This window comes from Centropristis striata, chromosome 18 (assembly GCF_030273125.1).
Source record: "Centropristis striata isolate RG_2023a ecotype Rhode Island chromosome 18, C.striata_1.0, whole genome shotgun sequence".
NCBI classification, from domain to species: Eukaryota; Metazoa; Chordata; class Actinopteri; order Perciformes; family Serranidae; genus Centropristis; species Centropristis striata.
In genome coordinates, this window is record NC_081534.1 from 21326373 (window position 1) to 21348164 (window position 21792).

At 43.3% G+C, this 21792-nt stretch overlaps 1 protein-coding gene across 1 annotated transcript in view; it reads left to right on the forward strand.

Annotated features, from left to right (window-relative positions):
* Window positions 1–21792, forward strand: part of mdn1 (midasin AAA ATPase 1) — a 66480-nt gene that overhangs the window by 20053 nt on the left and 24635 nt on the right. The window contains exons 26-65 of the mRNA XM_059356069.1: window positions 158–304; window positions 427–568; window positions 664–798; window positions 1722–1860; window positions 2006–2138; window positions 2605–2735; window positions 3791–3929; window positions 4189–4303; window positions 5218–5478; window positions 5571–5768; window positions 6231–6439; window positions 6544–6666; window positions 6805–7002; window positions 7535–7642; window positions 8141–8329; window positions 8927–9016; window positions 9107–9370; window positions 9465–9729; window positions 9869–10028; window positions 10162–10278; window positions 10363–10571; window positions 10657–10805; window positions 11591–11790; window positions 11882–12105; window positions 12281–12394; window positions 12753–12882; window positions 13266–13372; window positions 13525–13658; window positions 14190–14356; window positions 14594–14714; window positions 14929–15142; window positions 16677–16914; window positions 17014–17137; window positions 17547–17711; window positions 17819–18033; window positions 18614–19001; window positions 19637–19749; window positions 20232–20901; window positions 21003–21164; window positions 21406–21691. Coding sequence (XP_059212052.1) covers window positions 158–304; window positions 427–568; window positions 664–798; window positions 1722–1860; window positions 2006–2138; window positions 2605–2735; window positions 3791–3929; window positions 4189–4303; window positions 5218–5478; window positions 5571–5768; window positions 6231–6439; window positions 6544–6666; window positions 6805–7002; window positions 7535–7642; window positions 8141–8329; window positions 8927–9016; window positions 9107–9370; window positions 9465–9729; window positions 9869–10028; window positions 10162–10278; window positions 10363–10571; window positions 10657–10805; window positions 11591–11790; window positions 11882–12105; window positions 12281–12394; window positions 12753–12882; window positions 13266–13372; window positions 13525–13658; window positions 14190–14356; window positions 14594–14714; window positions 14929–15142; window positions 16677–16914; window positions 17014–17137; window positions 17547–17711; window positions 17819–18033; window positions 18614–19001; window positions 19637–19749; window positions 20232–20901; window positions 21003–21164; window positions 21406–21691 — 7393 coding nt within the window. The remainder of the gene's footprint in view (window positions 1–157; window positions 305–426; window positions 569–663; window positions 799–1721; window positions 1861–2005; window positions 2139–2604; window positions 2736–3790; window positions 3930–4188; window positions 4304–5217; window positions 5479–5570; window positions 5769–6230; window positions 6440–6543; window positions 6667–6804; window positions 7003–7534; window positions 7643–8140; window positions 8330–8926; window positions 9017–9106; window positions 9371–9464; window positions 9730–9868; window positions 10029–10161; window positions 10279–10362; window positions 10572–10656; window positions 10806–11590; window positions 11791–11881; window positions 12106–12280; window positions 12395–12752; window positions 12883–13265; window positions 13373–13524; window positions 13659–14189; window positions 14357–14593; window positions 14715–14928; window positions 15143–16676; window positions 16915–17013; window positions 17138–17546; window positions 17712–17818; window positions 18034–18613; window positions 19002–19636; window positions 19750–20231; window positions 20902–21002; window positions 21165–21405; window positions 21692–21792) is intronic.

Below are 21792 nucleotides of genomic sequence, written 5' to 3' on the forward strand. Positions count from 1 at the left end.
ACTGAACACAAAAAGCTTTATAAAGGTTAAGGCAATGTTGCTTTGGGTTGAAATGTATCTAATACCGAGATTAAAATAATAAACTTACTCTCATCTTACCTGATGAACAAAATGTATCAAAAAACAATATGAGTAATCTTTACTGACTGATCTCCAGGTGCTCTCGAGGGCTTTCAGGAACCGCTTTGTGGAGCTGCACTTTGATGAGCTGCCCAGTGGAGAGCTGGAAACCATCCTCCACCAGAGGTGCAGCCTGCCTCCATCTTACTGCACCAAGCTGGTTAAGGTCATGCAGGACCTTCAGGTAACTATACACTCCTCTATGTTGTTGTGGTACTGACTGCATACTGGTACGGATATCTTCATATAACCTACTTTTTTTGGGTGATCCTAACTTCATGTGGGAAATGCATTTTCTCCCATCAGTCCTTACGCAGGGGATCTTCTGTGTTTGCGGGGAAACATGGCTTCATCACCCTCAGAGATCTGTTCCGCTGGGCGGATCGCTACAGGTTAGAGGAGCAGACGGACACCTCTCGGGACTGGTTGCAGCATTTGGCTGATGATGGTGAGGCTTGTCAGACATGTCTGTGCAGTCACCCAAGACCCTTTAGTCCCATTGAAAGCTTAGATAAAGTTGTTGTCAACCTCTTCATCCATCAGGATACATGCTGCTGGCAGGACGTGTGAGGAAGCCAGAGGAAGAGGCCCTCATCCTCTCCATCCTGGAAAAACACTTCAAGAGGGCGGTGAACCCTGAAAACCTGTTCTCTCAGAAACAGGTCACTGGCCAGTTCAGTAAGTGGAACATAATAAAACTTTACTACCTCACACTGACAGTTATGTTAAAAATCAGGCGTCCCGGTGGCTCACACTGGTAGAGCGCGTACCATTAAGGCTGAGTCCTTCCTGCGGCGGACCCGGGTTCGAATCCGGACGTCCCTTTGCCGCATGTCCTCTCCTCTGTCTCCCCCTTTCTATCTATCACTTTCAATAAAAGCAAAAATGCCCAAAAAATTATTAAATGATTAAAAAAAAAAAAAAATCACAAATACACCTACACACATGCACACTACACCTATACACCTGCGGGAAGGTGACACATATAGACTGTAAAATAATGGACATAGTCCATATAAAAAATAAGGCTAAAATACACAGCTATACCTACCTAGGAAATGATACAATGATACATATGAATATAATGGTAAAAATAAAATTCTTTTTTTCACATTTTAATTTCACACAATGTTTATTTTTGATAAAAAAACAATACCAATAACACACAGTCCACCAAGTATGGCTGCCCAGCATCCAGACTTGCCCAGCCATCACACATGTTAAATTCATAAGATATAATAAAGCCATCTTGCTCAGTGGCAGTACATTATGGGCCTTTGCTGCTTGAGTCTTATTTGATGCAGTATGACCAGTAGCTTTTTATTGCTAATGTTTTAAAAAATTGATACATTGTTTTGTATTCCTGTATAATGTACATTACTGAGTCAGTTCAGTAATTATTTGACTCTGTCTACTGCCTTTTACCACAGACAAACCAGTCAATGTGCCATTATTCTGTCATTACACTTGTTGCCTTTGTGGTCAATGTTCAGCAGATGGTTGGTTGGTTGGTTGGTAGGTTGATTGATTGATTTTTTGAAAAATGAGACAATGTAGCCAGATGAACTAGTGTCATGTTGGCTTTATGCTCTGATTGGCAGGCCCCTTCATCGACAGCATTGCTGGAGTCCCAGAGGAGTTTCGCCATGTGGTGTGGACTCACGGCATGAGAAGACTAGCTGTCCTGGCAGGGCGAGCGCTTCGATTCGGCGAGTCTGTCCTACTTGTAGGAGACACTGGGTACGATTCAAATCTGCCAGGCCCAATCAATTCTTACCTTTAGACGATCAGAGTAAAATTCAGTGGTTATTTTTAGCAACTTTATGAGTTGGGGTTTTGGGGTTATTTTCATTGTGCTAAGCTTTTTTTCCTGCTCCGTCACCAGATGTGGTAAGACTACAATCTGCCAGCTGTTTGCTGCTTTGTCTGGACAGAAGTTCTTCTCAGTCAACTGTCACCTACACATGGAGACGTCTGACTTCTTAGGAGGCTTGCGACCTGTTAGACACACACATCAGGTACTGACGAGTGGGCGGTGGGTTGAAATGTAAAAATGATAGGTAATGGAAAAAGTTAGAAGGGCAGAGTCTAAATCCAAGACTTTATTTTAAATGGCAAAAGTCAAAGATGACAATTGCCACCTTACCTTATTCATTCTGACACTTTTGGGACCCAAATAATGTCATGAATGAATCAATGCATTTTGAACTTAATGATATTCCATTTTCATTCTCAACAGATGCTCACAGAACAAGATTAATATGCATGTATTGCAATAAAATGTCTATCCATTTCAGGTTGTAGTTACAATGAGCACCTGTTACACTCTATGTTTCATGGTATGTTTCACCCCATCTAAGGTTTCCAGAGAGTGGAGATTTTGATACACTTTAATTTGGGGATAAAAAGAATACAGAGGACAATATTATCACATTTTATTTAGAGTTTGTGACATCTGATCCTGTCCTGACGCTGTCTGTGTAGACTGATGGTGAGGACAGCAGGCTGTTTCAGTGGCATGACGGCCCCTTGGTGCTGGCCATGAAGGAGGGAGCAGTGTTTCTCATGGATGAGATCTCGCTGGCAGACGACTCAGTGCTGGAGAGACTCAACAGGTAGAAACACTCAAACACACATCTCTAATGAAGTTTAAAGTCGTCCAATTAAATGACACTTAATAAGGTATTGATTTGATGTATATGGTGTTAAGTACTGGATCACAGTCCTCACAAGGGTATAATTAACTTTTACATAGGTTAGCTACTCCTTGAATCTGCTCTGGATAATCCTTTTAATTAGAGAATAGACATGCTATACTGTGGCAGCTTTAATAGGAGACATTTCTAAACCAAAATTAAAAGTGTGCAAAAAAAAAAAATTAGTAGAGGGCTCGCTCAGCCTGAGGAAAGAAGCTACTCTGTAGAATGTTTGTATGTCAGGAGATACTTATGTGTCACTCATGCTCGCAGATGGCACTACGGACGGGGGGGTATGTTCCCCCCAGATTCATAGTGATCCCAATCCCCCCCCCCCCCCCCGCACACACACACACACACACACACACTTTCCTTCCATAAGGCGACAAACATTGCTGGTAAAACAGAGGATTGCCCATTGCCCATTATTTAGACTTATTTACATTGCAGCGCACAAAGAGAGTCCGGCGTTTGTGTGCTACAGCTAATGGTGCGTTCAAGGTCTACACGAATGTCAGAATTTTCAACGTTGTTACAAGCTACAAGTTCCGACTTTCAAGTTCCAACTTCAGTGTAAATTAAACACACATAAGGCGTTACAGTAGGAACGTGTTAGACCCGCCTTGAAAATAAAAGCAAACACATAAAATAAGAGCACATGGATGTGTTCCACCACCAGAGTCCACCACAGAATTTACAAGAAAACTGTCAAAATATGATGCCTTAAGTAAAACGGAACCCTTATTCTCCTTTACAATCATTCATTAAAAAATGCAATGATTAAGATGGAATACTGGCATTAGAATGTGCGAGAGGCCATCAAATTTAGGCTTTAAGGGCAAAAATTTATGGCAAAAAAAATCCTGTGGGAAGCACTGGTCCTAAAGGCTTGACAGACTGTCCCATTTACAACCACATACAGGTGAAAAATGAACTATGTAAAGCTCTTGACCGTGTGCTGTGTTCCCTGTCAGTGTATTGGAGACGGAGAAGTCCCTCGTGCTTGCAGAGAAGGGCAGCGGGGACAACGATGATGTGGAACTGATCAGAGCGGCTGCAAGCTTCCGCCTGGTTGCCACGATGAATCCTGGAGGAGACTTTGGCAAGAAGGAGGTAGAAAAAAAAGACCGTTTCCTCATGTTAGGATGAAGGTAGCAGCACAACCACAGTGCTCATAGGTTACTGAAGTTGTACTTGATAATGTTTGTAAAAAGGCATTGTTTGCATTTGCCTGTACTTGATTCTGCTTAATTAAAAAGTAGGGTGTTTGTCCCAATGATTAAACTTGCTTCTTAAAATACCTGAATGTGCTTTAAGAGCAACTAATCAGAACTGTATGCATTCTGACTGGGTTTTGTCTGTTTTTGGACAGCTCTCTCCTGCCCTCAGGAATCGTTTCACAGAGATCTGGTGTCCTCAGAGCAACAGCCGCAGTGACTTGGTTCAGATCATTCAACACAACCTGCGCCCAGGCCTCTCACTTGATGGTAAAGTAACTGGTAGATGAGGAGACTGAAGCTGTAACAAGTTTTAATTGTTTAAAACTGATTACAACTGATCAAATGATGGACAAACATTTTCACGTTATACAATACATATTTAGTCCTTTGCTTGCTGGACAGATTAGGGAAACTCTCTGTTCTGGGTGAACCTTAGACCATAATTGTTACATGATAATTATTTATGTTTTAGAGTCAATTACAATTATTTGGATTAATCAAGTTTTCATTACATTCATAATAATTCCACCCATCCCACTTTTCACACTATTCCTACTTCAACTTCTTTTGACACATCCCACCAGTGTCTGTTAGTCCAACCAAATGCTGAACAAGACATTTTTAATGAACAAAATGTTCAAATAAACTGTCATTAAGTGAAAATACAGTGAAAGGGTCAAAGTTATGAGACCAAACCGGTCATTTTTTCTATCTATATAACGTTATATATCACTTTATTGGATACACATTGTTCTGCTTCTCTCCTGATGATGGCTCACCTTGTTAGTGACCTGTCAATCAAAGATAGCCACGCCCCAAATCTACAATTCTTTATCTTCTATTTTCTTCTAAATGGGCCATTATTTGAACTATTAACATCAAATTGTCTTGAAGAAGATTTTTTACTAGCGATTGAGACCATATTGTGTGTGTGAGGTAATAAATCAAGTGAGAAGTTTTCTCATTTTATATTGAAATGAATGGACAGAAATGTTTTTTCAGTAACACTTAGCACCCCCTGCTGGAATTTTTGGTAGAATGCAGGCTTAAGGCACTTCCTGGTTTGCTTCCCTGCTCAGACCCGGAGGTTGCCGCCTGGTAAAAATGTATGCCAAAACATACTTAACAATGACCTAATGTAGAAAGTTTTGTTCATGTGGTTTCTTTGGTCTCAAACATAGGAGGTGATATCGCAGAGCTGATGCTGGACTTCATAGATTGGCTGAGCCAGCAGGACTTTGGCCGCCGCTGCATCCTAAGCGTCAGAGACATCTTGTCATGGGTTTACTTCCTTAACACTGTGTGCGAACGGGACGAGGATGGCTTCATGACCATGGGAGCCCTGGAAGATGAAGAAGAAGCAGAGTGGGACCTCAGACTGGACACTGTTACCGCCTTCATTCACGCTGCATGTCTGGTCTACATAGATGGCATTGGCTCTGGTGAGTCCATGGATCATTTGTAGTTCCACTCAGACTTTCTCTTCCAAAGGATGTATTTAAAATATTTGATCTGAGACTTCCTTTGCTTACAGGAACCACAGTTTCCTGTGCAGACAGTGCCCTCCTGGCACGCCGGCTGTGCCTGGGCTACCTGCAACAACGGCTGAGCAACATGACCAAGCTGGATCAGGAGATGCTGGATGCCCTCAGAGTGTATGACAGCAGCCTGCTGCGAGAACCCCAGTGGGGCGAAGACTTCTTTGGCATTGACCCCTTCTACATTGCTTTAGGTACGGACTTTACTGATTCCTGACAGATGTGTAAGGTGATGTGTTCATACCCTCATCTATGTTCATACCCTATATCATCTGCTTCTCATATTTTTGTTCAAAAAAAAAAAAAAAGCCAACTGTACATAACTCATTTATATGCGTTACAATTCAACAAATTCCTTACAGAGCTGTATCTTCAAGTGTATGCCCACCTACATCTGCCAATAAGATAGTTTTTTATGATGATTACAACACTCATAGGGACCAAATTCTTGTCTAAATTCTTGTCAGTCAGTTTTTATTATTGTACTATTTTTGGCTTCTTGTTTTTTACTTCTGGGCTTCTTCATGGTGTAAAGAAATTGATAAGTATAGGTTCACATTTTTCATTGACACAAACTTCTTTAGTAATGTTTACGTACACTTGAGTTTCTGTTCTCTTATTTAAATCAAACGGCTCATTACTCTATGTGCACCCAGGGCCTCAGACAGAGAGCCATAACCTGTCAGACTACGCCATCGCAGCGGGCACCACTGCAGTGAATGCCCAGAGGCTTCTGCGAGCACTGAAGCTGCAGAGACCCGTGCTGCTGGAGGGCTCCCCTGGTGTGGGAAAGACCAGTCTGGTGGCAGCACTGGCAAAAGCTTCTGGGAACCATCTGGTCAGAATCAACCTGTCAGAGCAAACGGTAGGCCCTTTATATAAATAATACTCAAAAGCTCTCAATTGTGCTCCTAAATTAGCTTTAAATACTACCTGGCTCTGATGCTGATGACATGTGCTCTCTGGCAGGATGTCACTGATTTGTTTGGAACAGATCTCCCTGTGGAGGGAGGAAAGGGAGGAGAGTTTGCATGGCGCGATGGCCCCCTTTTGGCTGCTTTGAAGGCAGGACACTGGGTTGTCCTGGACGAGGTAACGGCCACTGTTCATTTTTACGCTTTTGGTTACTTGAAGCCTGTTTTCCACACCTTCATAAAACAACTTACATTGTAATGATGTTTGTACAATTTGCAACATTAAACTGACATGACTTGTTCCTCACGCTGGCAGCTGAACCTGGCCTCTCAGTCGGTGTTGGAGGGTCTGAACGCCTGCTTTGATCACCGAGCAGAGATCTACATTCCTGAGCTGGGGATGAGCTTCCAGGTTCAGCAGGAGAAGACCAAGATCTTTGGCTGCCAGAACCCCTTCACTCAAGGCGGTGGGCGTAAGGGACTGCCCAAATCCTTCCTTAACCGGTTCACTCAGGTAAGGAACAGTCAAAAAGATCAGACAAACTGTTGTTGCTTCTCTGTATAATTCTGTTCTTTAATCTTATTTACTCATCTATGATTAATTTCTTGATTGACCTTGGTTTTTTTGATAATTGAATTTAAAAGTGTGTTACTTTTTAAAGGGTTTGGGCATTTTATTAGTTTATTTTACCTTTATTTTACCAGCAAAGATCGGCTAAAGTCAGAGCTCCCTTTCACACTAAAACAGATAATAATATGAACAAGGCCCACATGAGCTTCAGTCAGAACAGAGGGAATTGCCAATTGAGCCATTTACTATAGGATTTACAATGGCCTTAATTGTCAGTATTTTTTTTTGGGGGGGGGGGGATTTCAATTCAAATCAGCACATTCAACATAAATCCAGATCTTTCAAAGTCTTCTGATGTGTAGGAAACATTAGGGTCTCTTTAGAAAGAGAAGAAAATAATCTGTCTTTGTGATGCTATCTTATCCTAAGAAATGCAGTCACTTCCATCAATTGTGACTTTCCCTGGTGTTCGCAGGTTTTTGTGGACCAACTGACGAGCAAAGACATGGAGTTCATAGGAGACTCTATTTTCACCAGCATTGATAAGGAAACCATTGCTAAAATGGTGGAGTTCAGTAACAGGGTAAGTTGCCTTCTAATGTATGACCTCTAAATGAGAGACTGACTCTGCTGTAGCAACTGAAGATACTACCTGCAAGTCTAGCATCTGACTGCTTTGCATGTTTACAGGTGCAGCTCAAAAAATCAAAAAAAGTCAATTTCCAGTATTTCCCCAAACAAGTATTGAGTCATATAGATGGACATACTTTTCAGAGGCCAACATGTCCATATTAAACATACTTCTTAAAATTGGTCTTTTGTAATATTAATTTTTTTGAGACATTGTATTTTAGGTCTTCATTAAATGTAAGCCATAATCATTATAATTAGAAGTAATTAAATCAATTAAGACATGGCATGTTTCATTCTGTGTGTAATGGATCTATATAACGTGTTATTTCCACTTCTGACATAAATAAACTTTTCTATGATACTCTAATTTTTTCAGATGCACCTGTATAAGCTGTTAGTGAGTCATAAGACACCTAAAAAAGACACATTTTTTTCCTGCCTCCTGTAGCTCATCAAGGAGGTGTGTGTTGAGCGGCAGTGGGGACAGAAAGGAAGCCCCTGGGAATTCAACCTGCGTGACATGTTCCGCTGGTGTCAGCTGATGCAGGCTGACCAGTCCCCAGGATTTTTCAATCCAGGCCAGCATGTAGCCCTGGTGTATGCTGACAGGATGAGATCAGAGGCTGACAAGGCTCAGGTACACAGTTACTCCAGCCTGTAGTTTATGGTGCACAACCATCAACTAAATCTGTGTTCTGAGTTTCATTGGGTTTTACAGAAATCATATTCAAATGATTGGTGTCTTGGTATTAAACAGGCTATGTTGTTTTCTTTAGTTTACTGTATATATATATATGTATATATATATATATATATATATATATATATATATATATGCTGATGTTTCTTGGCTTTGCATAAAAATGACAGCACACTAAGATAATATTTGACAAATGGTTTGATAGTTAATCAGGATGATTGTTAAACTGAGAGAGGGTGGCATTTATGGAGAAAAGAACAAAAAAAACAGAACAAAAACAGAAGTTTTTTGTTATAAAAGTCAATAGTTCTGGTCATTTTTCTTGTTTTAATATGAGAATTGGGTCGTGGTTGAAGAGAAAAAAACTTCCCTAAGAAAGAGTTAGTCAGGGTTGTGTTGGGTTTTAAAAAAAGAGAGAACCACAATATTATGTAATTGCTATTTTATGCAAAAAAAAAAATTGCGTTGTTGCTGACCAGATTGGAAAGCCTTTTCCAACTCTTCAGTCTGTGAACACCTTCCTGTCCCACCCAGGTCCTGTCTGTGTTCAGGAAGGTGTTTGGGGAGGACTTTGAGCCCTACAGCGGCTCCAGACAGTTCCACATTACTCCACTCAACTTGCAGGTTTGTCTTAACAACAACATTTCCAGAAGCAAAACTTATGCAAATGTTTCCAATTGTACAGATAGATAGAGGATTTCTTCTTCCCTGTAGGTGGGCTTCTCTGCCCTGCAGCGCAGTGGCGGTGCCCCTGTGGCCCTGGACCCCCCACTGTCCATCACACACCAGGCACTGCGGCCCCTTGAGTCCCTGATGAAGTGTGTGGAGATGGGCTGGATGACCATACTGGTCGGCCCCACGGCCAGCGGAAAGACCAGCCTGGTGAGGCTGCTGGCTCTGCTGACAGGACACCGCCTCAGGGTCATGGCCATGAACAGTGCCATGGACACCACAGAGCTGCTGGGAGGCTTTGAGCAGGTAACCAGGAACTCAGGTTTTTACTCTGCCAAGCCTCTTTCATTGTCTGGAAACGCCAGACTGTATCACTTTGCACCCTTTTTCTTTATTCCAGATTGATATCATGCGGCCATGGCAACAAGTCCTGGAGAGCGTGGACTACATAGTTGCCATGGTAATAAGGCGTGGCCTGATGTCGCTTGATGTTGGCATCCAGGACACAGAGTTCCTGCTGCAGACGTGGGGTCTATTTTGCCACTGGCTGAAAGAGGAAGGACTTCAAAGAACTGGGGGGACCATCAACTCAGAGGCACTGAATAAACTCGAGGTCATCATCCTCCTCCTGCAGAAACTCAACACCAAACTCAAAGTGTTCACTGGTAATGATCAAGTAGTGTCTCATAGCTGAATACTGCCTGATTTGATAATTCTTTCAAAATGTTTGTTTTTTTATTCGTCTCCTAAGTATAAGAATGTGTACCCAGTGCCGTGACATGCTTGCATGGGTTTGTCCTCCAGATATGTCCAAACTGCAGATGGACTTCACCCTGCTGAAGGAGCGACTGGCTCAGCTGGAGGACGGCTGGACAAACGGCTGCTTTGAGTGGTTGGATGGTATGCTGGTCCAGGCCCTGCAGGCTGGTGATTGGCTATTAATGGACAATGTCAACTTCTGCAGGTGAGGAAAAGTGCAGTGATCTGCACTAAGTATAACTGTCTGGAAAGTTAAGTCACCTAAGTCAAGCCTGAAAAAACACTTATGGAGGTCTTAATGTTTCGCAAATCACACTGATTATGAATTATGTGCTTAGCGCCTCTGTCCTGGATCGCCTCAATGCTCTGCTGGAGCCTGGTGGATCTCTCACCATCAACGAACGTGGCGTCATAGACGGGAAGACACCCAAAATCACCCCACATCCTAACTTCAGGTAGTACGCAATGTTGGACCTTGTTTTCTTGTTGTTGAGGTCATTAAAGAAATCCATGCTCAGCTGATTTGTGGGGGTGTGCAGGTTGTTCCTGACCATGGACCCTGTCCATGGGGAGCTCTCCAGAGCCATGAGGAACAGAGGGGTGGAGGTTTACATCCCTGGGGAACATGACGGGCTCTGCTGGGACGCACTGGACCTGAAGACCTTGCTGCACACTGCAGGGTTGACCGGGGACTGTGTGTGTGATCTGCTGATTGAAATACATAAAAGCATCAAATCTGCCATTTGGGGTAAGCACTGAATGATGAGAACAAATGGAGGGTGCCAGTCAGTCGGCACAGCCAATAAAAGGAAATGCTGTCTTCTGTCTTTCAGACTCCCCTGCCTCGTCGATGGCCTCTCTCCTCCATGCTGCCACCCTGCTGTCCTGCCAGCTGCAGCGAGGTGTGGATCTACCCAGTGCCCTGCAGCATGCCTGTGGAGAGGCCTACTCACTCTGCCAACGTACCACTGCCACCCAAAAGGTTTTAACAACCCCTTATCAATGCATTCAAAACTGTAATATTTCTCTGTCTCACCATCATTTGTTCATGTAGGGGCCTTATTCACTCCTGCTCTCCTTACCAGTGCTGCCCACCGAGGACCTAATTCATTGCTCCTTTTTGCTTTTCTCTGTCTCTCTATTACTTTGACAAATCTCAAACTTGGATTAACCATTAAGTAGGACCTTTTTTCCCTAGTCATCCATTCAGCCATTGTATTTCTTCACCCACCCCCAAGCATTTGTCCCCGGTCTAGAAACTGCTACTCATCCTCTAATACCTCAAAAGAGACTTGTTTTGACAGTACTTTGCTGATTGAAGTCTTCATCTGTGATGAAGTTGCCTTTCCACCTCTCAGAGAGCTAAGCACCACTGCTTGGAAACATTTAGTCTAGCCATGATCTGATGCTTAGAAAGCCCCTCCCTGCTTAGAAAAATGATTTCATTTCCGGCACATTTACTGTTCTGATTCCACTTGTCCCACTATCACAATCCTGCTTAGTAAGTGATGATTTGCTGGAGGCACATATATATGTTGTGATTTTAAACGTGTCTGAATTCTCAAACCTTTTAAATTTTTCTGTTTACTTGAAAAAATTAGGGTTTTTCAATGTGGTCTCAAACTTTTGGCCACACATTATATGTATAACTTTTGGGCCAAATTATAAATCCTGTCTTCGACCATTTTTCAAGAATGAAAACATCTAGTGAGTACACTCATGCTCCCCAGAGGATAAATAACAATGAATGCATTATTTTCACTCCAGCAAGCCCAACAGGTGATAGAGCACCACTTGGCCATCCTGGACACAGAGGACTGGGGCAGCGGGCTGTTGTGTGCTGGAGTTTGGCCTGACGGCTTCCCCTCTGCCCTCCTCTCCACGGAGGACTCCTGCTTCTCTGCTGTCCTCCGAGATGGACAGGTCCTCTCATTTTGCCTGAATACCCTCAGTCTGCAGGGAAAACGGTAAGGATAGTTACAACACAACCATAGGCAGGAGAAAAGCAATAAAGTTTAACACTTCATGTAATACTTAAACAAACGGCGTTGTCCTCAGGAACCGTCCGCTGAGTCTGAGTGACCTGCAGAGGGCGCTGCAGAGCAGTGGGTTCCACGAAGGCCTGATGTTCTCTGGAGGGGTGGTGGATCTGGCAGAAGGAGACACTCTGAGACTGATCCCCACAGCGGTGAGACTGCTCACAGAGAGAGCCTCTCATGGAGACTGGATCCTCCGCAGCAGCTGGCTCTCACACCTGGGGAAGAGCTACAAACATGCCCCTGGTTCGTTACTCTGCACGTACAGCAGCCCAACATGATAGTAGATTCCATTGGCAAGAAGTGGCAGTTTATACTGTCATGACAATACCTTGCAGAAATGAATATGGAAGGTGTCTCACGAGTTTCCAGTACTATGTGGTACTTGGATCGTGAAAAGTGTGGTTTTTGATTCTTCCAGATCCAGCTCTGGTCCAGGTGGAGGCAGGAAACAGGGCTCTGAAGGCTGTGTTTGGTGGCAAACTTGCTGCCAAGGGCAAGTCACTAGCAGAGCTGCTCCAGCCTCACAGCATAGGTAAACTCGTTGTTGTCTTGTTTTTCTGTTAAAAAAAAAACCCACTGCAGCTAAAATGCCTAACCAGAATATTGATTGAGCACAACCTGCAAATATAAATATGTATAATTCCAAATTTGAGATATAAATATGGTAATTACGGAAAAATATTGTTCATAACAATGCAACCTTAAAATGGCTCAATAGCAGTGAAGGTTTTTAGTAAATTAGCCTACCCATGTGACTGATATTATGTACACAATATTGAGTTCATGACTTCACCATGACAGAAGAAAAACATGAAATGTTTTTTTACAGTTGTTATTGCATACAGCTGCCATCTTCATGTAACATTTCCCAAATTCTGTTACATTTCCAGATGAATACAGGATTCTAGTGGACATGCGATGGAACAAGCAGTACCTGGATATTTTAGCTAACAAGTGCAACTTTGAGGATGAGGATAGATACATGGAGTTTCTGGAGGCGCTGAATGCAGTTGCAAACAGGTACAATAGGCTGTCATCTTTTTCCTGCTTGCATAATTTTGTGCATAATTTTGGCTGAAGCACGTTGCCCATGCTACATTAGAATGAGTTGGCATTTGTACATTTGAAAGTGGAAGGTTAACAAATCAAATGCAACACACAATACAGTGCGAAGAATTACAGGTGTTGTTGTAAAATGTGTCAAATTATCTGGAATTCTGGAGTTTTTGAATGAATGGAAATAAATAAATAAAAATCTGATATTTTTTCTTTTCCATACAAATATATTTGTTTTAAATGTCAGAACCATAAATTGAAATATGAAAAAAAAATTTAAAGCTGCTGTCTTTGTAGAACTGTTCTTAAGGTGTAGTGTGCTAACAATTTGTTTGTGTGTTTGTCAGGATTTCTCTAATGATGGACAGAGAGGAGAGGTCTGTCATCTGCACCTGTGCTATCAACCTGTCTGTTCAGAACTGTGCCCTGAGAATAGCCACAGCCTTCAGCAAAGGTATGCACAGAACTGTTAGAAGTTTAACTCATGCCATAGTGTAATTCCTGTTATCTGACGCACACCTGTAAAATGTCTACCTACTAAGTTACATCAAAAGCAGCATAGTTTGTAACTTAGTTAGTGCAACATATGTTTTCCTCTCCTCACAGGGACTGTGGATATCGGTCACTTGCCCCACCCAGTGCTGATGCACCTGCGGACCTTCTTTGACCTGTGGGACTCTTTCACCATGCAGGCTGTGCAGGGTGGACAGCCCTATATCTCAGACCACATCATGTTTGAGGTCAGAAATCTGCTACTACTGTTTCTGCTACAACAACTGCCAACTGCTGACAGTCATGCACTTTTTGTAATTGCTACTAGTACTGCTACCACTACACATAAAGGGGCTAATTATTATTAATACTACTATTACTACTACTACTACTTTTGCTATGATCACTGCCACTACTACTGCTGCTGCTATGACTACTACTTCCATTACTAATAAAATGTCAACACCAATAATACCAATACCTCTCCTACTGCCTCCTCAGATGCTACATGTACTATATTACCTCTTCTCCTTCTACTTCTACAATACTTAAATAATTTCTACAATTTGTTATTTTAAGTATGAAATCAACAATCAATAGAGCAGGTGGAGCAGTAGCAAGTGGAACGTAAGATCATGCAAATCCCCTCCATCTTAGTGAAAATATGAAGGGAATCATTAAGGCAATCAGCAAGCCAGCAGAGGTTGAACAGGGTTCTCATGAAATTCAAACGTGTGTGGTCTCCTCACTCCTGGCTTTTCCCTGTCATGTGTGTTTAGATCCTGCAGCTGCTGCAGTGGCTCGATCGTTTCTGGGATGTCTGCAGCACACTGCCGGCCGACTCTCAGGGCATCTCTGTCCTGTCTCTGCACTGGCAGTGGGTGCAGAAACACCTCATCCTCCGACTCCCCCAACTGCTGCTGGGAGACACTGACACCAACTTCGAGTAAACACTTTTCTCTATAATAATAGAATCTGAAATTGAAGTTGGTTAGTTAGTAATGATTTTATTTTTTTACATGTGCTTTACCATTACAGAGATAGTACGACTATAAGATTGCAATGGGAGTTTCTATCTTACAAACAATACTTGTATTTTCTTTATTACAATTGTATTACAGGATTTTTTTTTACAGTTAAAATATTTCCACTTATTAACTCTTTTGACTGTGCCATTCTCCAGAGGTCACCAACAGCTGCAGGCAGTCTCAGCAGCCATCCAGACTGTTCTGTCCACCCCGGTGTCCGTAGCCACAGCTCTGAAAGGCATCCAGAAGACCCTCGGGAAAGCTCTGCCGTTCAAGGTCTGGAGACGCCTCACCAGCTCTTCTTTACTGTCAGACCTAGTCTTTGCTTTGGTCTTTTCTATCTTGTCTAATATGATTGGCCAGCCAAAAAGAAGAAAGCATTTGAATGCCAGTTTAGTGTAATGTTGGTCACAATTCACAACTTAATGTAATGAAATGTAATGCAATTTTCTGAACTACTTCATAAACCTAAATCCATCTTCCTCTCTAGTTGGAGTCAGTGGCTGAGTGTGCGTCTCGGCTCAGGCTCCTGAGTAAAGTCCTGGATGTCAGTGATCTAAGGCTGGACGGCTCCACAGGGCCAGTTGGACAGGAGCTGGTCCGACTTCATGGTGCTGGACTCGGGCTGGACATCAAGGAGAGTCTGCTCGAAGCCTGGGGGCTTGTTCTGCTGGCAAACAACCAACTGGATCCACAGAAATCTGGTGAGTTGTGTTACAGAAATATATTTTAAGATATTTTATTTTACCTGAACACCTTATATATATTACTGTGGGGACTACAAGGCCTTTGAATGGGGATGTTGGGCTGTTTGGCAGGTCTGTCTAATTGCTCAAAGCACAAGATATCTCAAGCGTTGCTGGTATGGGGCGTTATAGGAATTTTTCGATTTCTTGTGTACAAGTGAGACCGATGAATTGGATTAGAGACTCCTAATGATTTGGGTGACAGCACCATCATCAGATCAAAACTTTCCCTCTGCCCCCATAGTGTGAATCATGTATAAATGTCACCTGCTCACAAGTAGTGACTTCTTCATTTGTCTGTTTCATTCACATTAATGACACATGAGTAAAAGAAGAACTTAATACTGCATTACTTAAAGTTCTGCTGTCAGCCATCAGCAGATGAAAACAGAACACAGTTTGCAGTGTCCTGTTACCTGGAAAAAAAGAGAAAATATAACTACCAGTACTACATTTATTTGATATTGTTATAATATGGTAAAGTAAAGAAGATAAGTTCTCTTAAATAACTTGTATATAAGAACAAATCTCTTTTAACAAGTGGTTCCTACATGAGGCTTATTCTCACTACCTTTCTGTTGGGGTTGTGAACATTAAACCGATGCGACCGGATATTCGGTTTAACAAGTGAGAGATACAACTGCGTCGGTAGCAGCCTCCTCAATCAATACAAATCAGCCATGAATTCCTAGATTATTCGGTTGTGGAGTCATGGATCGGGTATCGCGAGATATGGAATCGGTTGGCGGCTTCACAGACAGCCTCAGGTGGAACTGAATGGAAATTACAAGTGTTTCTTGCTGCCAGACAAACTCTCTAATGTTTTTTTAGTATAGTATTCATAATAAATCTGAATGGGGGAAATAACAGATCATGAAAGGAAAAAAAGCCTTTAGAACGATTTTTCTTTACATTAATTATAAATGTAGAAAGATGTTTGTGGTCTTTTTGTTGTTCAGACCCACAATAAAACAGATTTTTAACTCCATGGTGAATCACATAAATAACATATAAAACTTGTGAGTGACACACTAAAAAATATCTACAACAAATATTAAGTGTAGAATCAAATCGTATCGTGTTTACACTGTATCGATTTGCATCAAATCAGTCTGTAATAAATGTATTTCGTTTTTTAATCCTATCGTAACCGTTATATCTAGATGCGAATCGAATCGTTTATCACAGAGAGATGTACAACCCTACTTCCTGTGAGAGTTGGTCAAACTGACAATGGTTAGCCATAGTCAGAATCAGTCCATGTTCATTAAATTTGGCTCTCATTCTACCATCTCTTGTTTGCAATCACTCCATGTGCCTAGCACCCCCCTCAGGACAAACTTTACATCTCAGCACCTCTGCTGTTCAGGCTCTAAGAATACCTTAATCATTTTTTGTCCTGTCCAGCAAGTTCATACTGTTGTAAAATAAGTATTGTAGTGTGTGTGGGACACTTGCAATATATGAATGTCATACTCTATTATCCCATCAGGAGTGTTGGAGAGATTGGTGTCCAGTGTGGAGAAGCCGCATCGTCAGATGACCTCCAGAGGGCTGCTGGATGTCTGCCCCCTGTCTGAGGGTGAGTCAGGGGACGCGGTCCCCCTGGCCAGAGAGGATCTGCAGCAGCTCAGCCGCAGGGCTCAGCTCTGGCCGCTGATGGAGGAACTGGCTGTACTCAACCAGCTGCGACTCAGCACTGACCTGCTGCACCTGGCTGTCTCTCCTGGGTAAAGCTCTTTTCCCCTCATCAAAGCAAACATATTTATTGGAACTGAGTTTCTAACAACTGAAGGACATTGCAGTGAATTCTTCCCATTGATTTGCAGTGACCAGGAGGCTGAGGAGAGCTTACGTCGAGAACTCTCCAGACATCTGCGCTACTGCCTCCAGTCGACACCGATGAACGTTAGTCAGCTTCAGCCGCTGTGGTTCCTGCTCAGCAGCGACCGGGTCAGTAGAATAAGGCTTCAGCAACAATATGCAACCCCCCACTCAAATGTGTATCGCTTATTGTTGCTTTACGCGGATGTTTCACCTGAACTGGTCCAGCGTGTATCTGTATGATGTGAAACCCGAACAGTCCATGTGACATGTAGTTGAACATGAACAAAATGAAATGGAAATGAACAATATTTGCACATTCAGAGATTCTAGAGAGATTTGATTTAATTTAAAAACATAAATTCCTGGTGTCCCAGGCATCTAAACACTAACCATGTAATCACAGCGTCCCTGGTTCGAATCCCTCCCCGCTTTGTTCTCTGTCAGCTACCCACTGTGTACACTCAGATAAAATGCCTGGAAATAAAAGCTACAAACATAAACAATGTCGCTGATGATTCCCATGACTGTTCTCCAGCCATCTGAGGAGCTGCAGTTTGTGTGGTGTGAGCTGCTATCAGAAGCTCTCGCTGCCCTGTGGACCAGCAGTGTGACCTCAGACCCCGTCCTCTGGCTGAAATTAGACCCTCTGAGTCCCAAGGCCAAGCCAGCTCCAAAGCTGCACCACGGAGCAGACATCATGGTAATGACCTTTAACGTCTCTTGTTGATTTTGCATTATTTAAATCATCCCTCTCTGATTATCAAAGTGATTTCATGCTGGTTTAATGCATGGCCATGTTGTGTTTAGGGACCAGCCTTGCTGAGTAAAGCAGTGTGGTCTTGTTGCACGCTGGGAGTGCTCTGCAGCAGTGAGACTGGAGGTCGATGGGAACCATCAGGTGCCACCCTCCTATCCCTCTCCCATGTCACCCTGGGGGAGTGGAAGGAGAGGATCCAGCAGCTGCAGGACGTGTCTGCTGTGTTGTGGGACAATATGGCCATCCCTGCACTGGCTGACTTCAGGTATCTTAAAACAACAAATTATCTGCACAACCATGTATCATTTAAAAAAAAAAAACATTTTTTAACTTTCTTTTTATTGATTTTTCAGTGAAAAAACAAAACACAAACATATAATTATACACACAGAACAGGTACATCAGACAGGGTCATCCATAGCAAAATACAATGGCAGGTTTTGTTCTAAACAAAGGGCTGACATAAATCAGGCTGATAAATCAGGTCTAGAGGCTTTAAGGCACCCACAGTTCTCTAGTCTCTCTCGGTCCAGTGACACAAAATACCTTCGTCTGTGCTGTCCACAAGGTCACCGGTACAAAAAATAAAATAAAAAAGAACCCCATAACAAGCGGAAATGGAATATATATATATATATATATATATATATATATACATATTTATACTAGGGGAGAAACGCTCCTGACCCAGGGAAAGAATACAATAATATAAAATAAAAAGATTTTCCCACACAGAATATGCAATCACCTCTCATATATGTAGTCCCTCCATTTCTTCCAGTATTGGTCACCTTTTTCACCATGTATCATTTTTAAGTTTACTGATCAGCCCTTTACCTTCCCAGGGGCACAGACTTTAGGCTCCAGGGCGCAGTCCTTCGTCGCCAGCTTCAGAGCATGGCTGACCTGCTGCCTCCCAGTCTGCAGGAGGGTTACATGGAGAGCTGTGAGAGCCTGGTGGAAGACCCTGACCCTTTGATAGCCGCCCAGGAGATCCAGACTGTCTTTAGAGACTTCTTGCCTCCCAATCTGCTTCCTGATGGCCTGGTGGAGGCCTGTGTTACCTGCCTGCAGCAGTATGTCCAAAGCAAAGTCCAAGGCTCCAGCTCCCTGGCCCGCTCAGGAGTGTTCTGGGTTAACATGGGCCTGCTGCAGATCAAAGTGTGGACACCACAGACCATCTTTGACCCAGCTGTGAAGAGAGCATACAAACTCAACTATGCACAGCAGGAGGTCAGCAACTGTTTGTTTGTGATTTTTCAACCAATTTTTTTTCATAAAAAAGTGCATATATTTTAAAAATCCTTACATTATAGCTGCTAATTCATTCAAGGCACATGGATCGTTTGATATGTTCTAGAAAACAACTACTGTTTACTGTTCACTGTCTACTGCCTTGGGCACTCAGAATGAAGTACTTACATACAGCTTTTAGCTGTAAAATAAGCTGTGTGTGCTGTTAGTGCAATATGGAGCTTCACACGATGTGTACATTTTCTTTAAAGCTATCATAAATGGTAAATTGAGTGCATCGGGAGCAATTTGGGGTTCAGTATCTTGCTCAAGGATACTTCGACATGTAGGCTGCCATAGTCGGGGATCGAACCACCAACCTTCCGAGCCGTAGACGGCCTCACTACCAACTGAGCCACAGCCATCATGTTGTCTTTTTCTTGGTGAAATATGACAAAAAGTTACGAGGGACAACACAGTTTAAAAACAGAATCCCATCCTGTCTTCAGAATACTGTACTTCGTACTTTTTTAGCAATTTATGTGATGCACAGAGAAAGGTGCACACCAGCAGGTGGTTAAAACTGGAAATGGGATACATGATGAGATTGGCACTTACTTCTGTGTCTGTTGCAGCTGGCTCTGCTGCAGGAGGAGTGGAGAGGCCGCAGCCTGTCGTCTCAGCTGATGACTGGAGCAGAGCTGGAGGAGAGCAGCACCACTGACGGCTTCCAGCATCCTCGAATCAGGTTGGAACAAGCTGCAGGGTTTCATTATGTGATATATCAACCAGAAATCTCTAGATTACACACTCAAGACATTTGGTGTAAATACTAAGAGTAAAGGATCATGTTTGTGCGTGCGTGCGAGCGAGCAAGCGAACAGGTGAACAGAACAAAAAGATTTATAATGCTTTGGAACATTACTACATTACCAACATAGTTTGATGCAGTTTTACAAAGAAAGTTGATTTATCTTCTTAGTGTGACTGTAATGTAAAAAATAAATAAATAAGGGGAACAGAATCTTCAGTCCTCTTACATGATTACATGCAACTTGAGTATCCTTTACAGAATATTTGCATGAGGAAGGTGTTGTTTTACATCCAATGTGGAAAGGAGGAACAATTACACCGACCCACAGTTTTTTCAGTGTACATATGGCATGTGATAAATGTAATAGGGCAGACTTGTGAAAAACACCTTAACTTCTTGTTTCTGATTTGTTGCAGGTACCTGTGGATCCGTATGCAGCAGGTGAAGGAGCAGATAGCTGAGCTCTCCAGGAAGCAAGCCTGTCGCCCCCATGAACCCCAGTATGGCCGCCTCTTCCAGGAGCTGCAGCACTACCTCTGCAGCATCGGCCAGGCATCAGCTGTGGAAGACCTGCTGTCCCACCTGCTGAAGGCCGTGCAGGGCTCCTGCAAGTCTAGGTCAGCGGTGCAGGGCCTGTTGAAGGAGGAGGCCGTGTGGCAGAACTCCCAGCAGCGCTTCTGCCAGAGGCTGCTGGAAGATTACCCACTGTACCCTGACGTGGTTGGGCCGGTGCGAGCTGGCATCCTCCAGCTCCGGCACGGGATGAGGCTGGTGGCCTCTCAGGCGTCCACCCAGCTCACGCCTGTACCTGGTCTACCCAAGTTGGTGTCCTGCCTACTGGCCTTCCCCACCCTGTCCCCAAGCTTGCCATCCTACCTAGCACGGGCAGACTTCCTCTGCTCCAGAGCTTGCATGGACATTCTGTGCTGCCTAGTGAAGCTACTACCCCAGCAGCAGGACCCCAAGCAAGTGGTCCCCCAGTCTACTATACTGCTGCTGAACGCTCTGCTGTATGTGCAGTGCCACGCCATATCCACAGGAGAGTTCAGCAAGGAGTCACACAGCCTTTTCAGACACATCTGTCAGGTCAGAGCTTCACTTCGCACCACAAACTATTGATCTCTAGCTGAATGTTTAACTCTGTTCTATAAGATCCAAATTAAATGCTGTGACATGATGCTCCTCAGGCTCTGGTGAACGAGTGGGACGAACAGGAGAGACGAAAAAGAGAGCAAGAGCAGATGGAGGCCAGCCTGTACCGCAACCGCAGTCGACTGCACGGCTCAGGACTGACTGAGGACGAACAGGAGGAGAGGGACTTCAAACGTCAGTTCCCTCAGTTCAACAAGGTATTCATGTAATCTCTTGTCTTTCCTCAAGTGCATGTTGAAATTTCATCCACCTGCTAAATTGGTGGAATTTAGTGGGTGTTAGAAAGTGTCTGAAAATGCTGCTGTCATATCAGATAGCACAGTGATGAGATTTGGTCCAGAGCAAGAGTCCATACTTCATTAAGACGTCACTGAGACATCAGTGAGACGACAGTGGACGATGAAAAACATTTAAAGGTCTCTGTTCATACTTCATTAGGACTTTGCAGACATCGTGTCCCAGCCAAGTCTTGAGGGTCCAGGGGACTTGGGACATAAAGAGGAGGATGAAACAGACCAGGAGGACTCCAGTGGAAGCAGCTTCCTGTCTCCGTCTGCCATGAACACAGTGGTCCAGATTCACCAGCGACTCTGTCTGGGATATGCCCAATCACTGTGGTACCAGGGCACAATTCCAGCCAATCACAGCAGAGAACACATCAACGCCATGGTCTCCTCTTATCAGATTGCTTCCCCTGTGATGGCACACTTCTATCATTTGATTGGTCAGTGTCCTTGATTACTGTCACTCATATAATCAAGAGGGAAAGTTTTCCAGCAGTAAAGCTGAAATGTACTCTTGTGAATGGAGTATTGGTTTCAAATA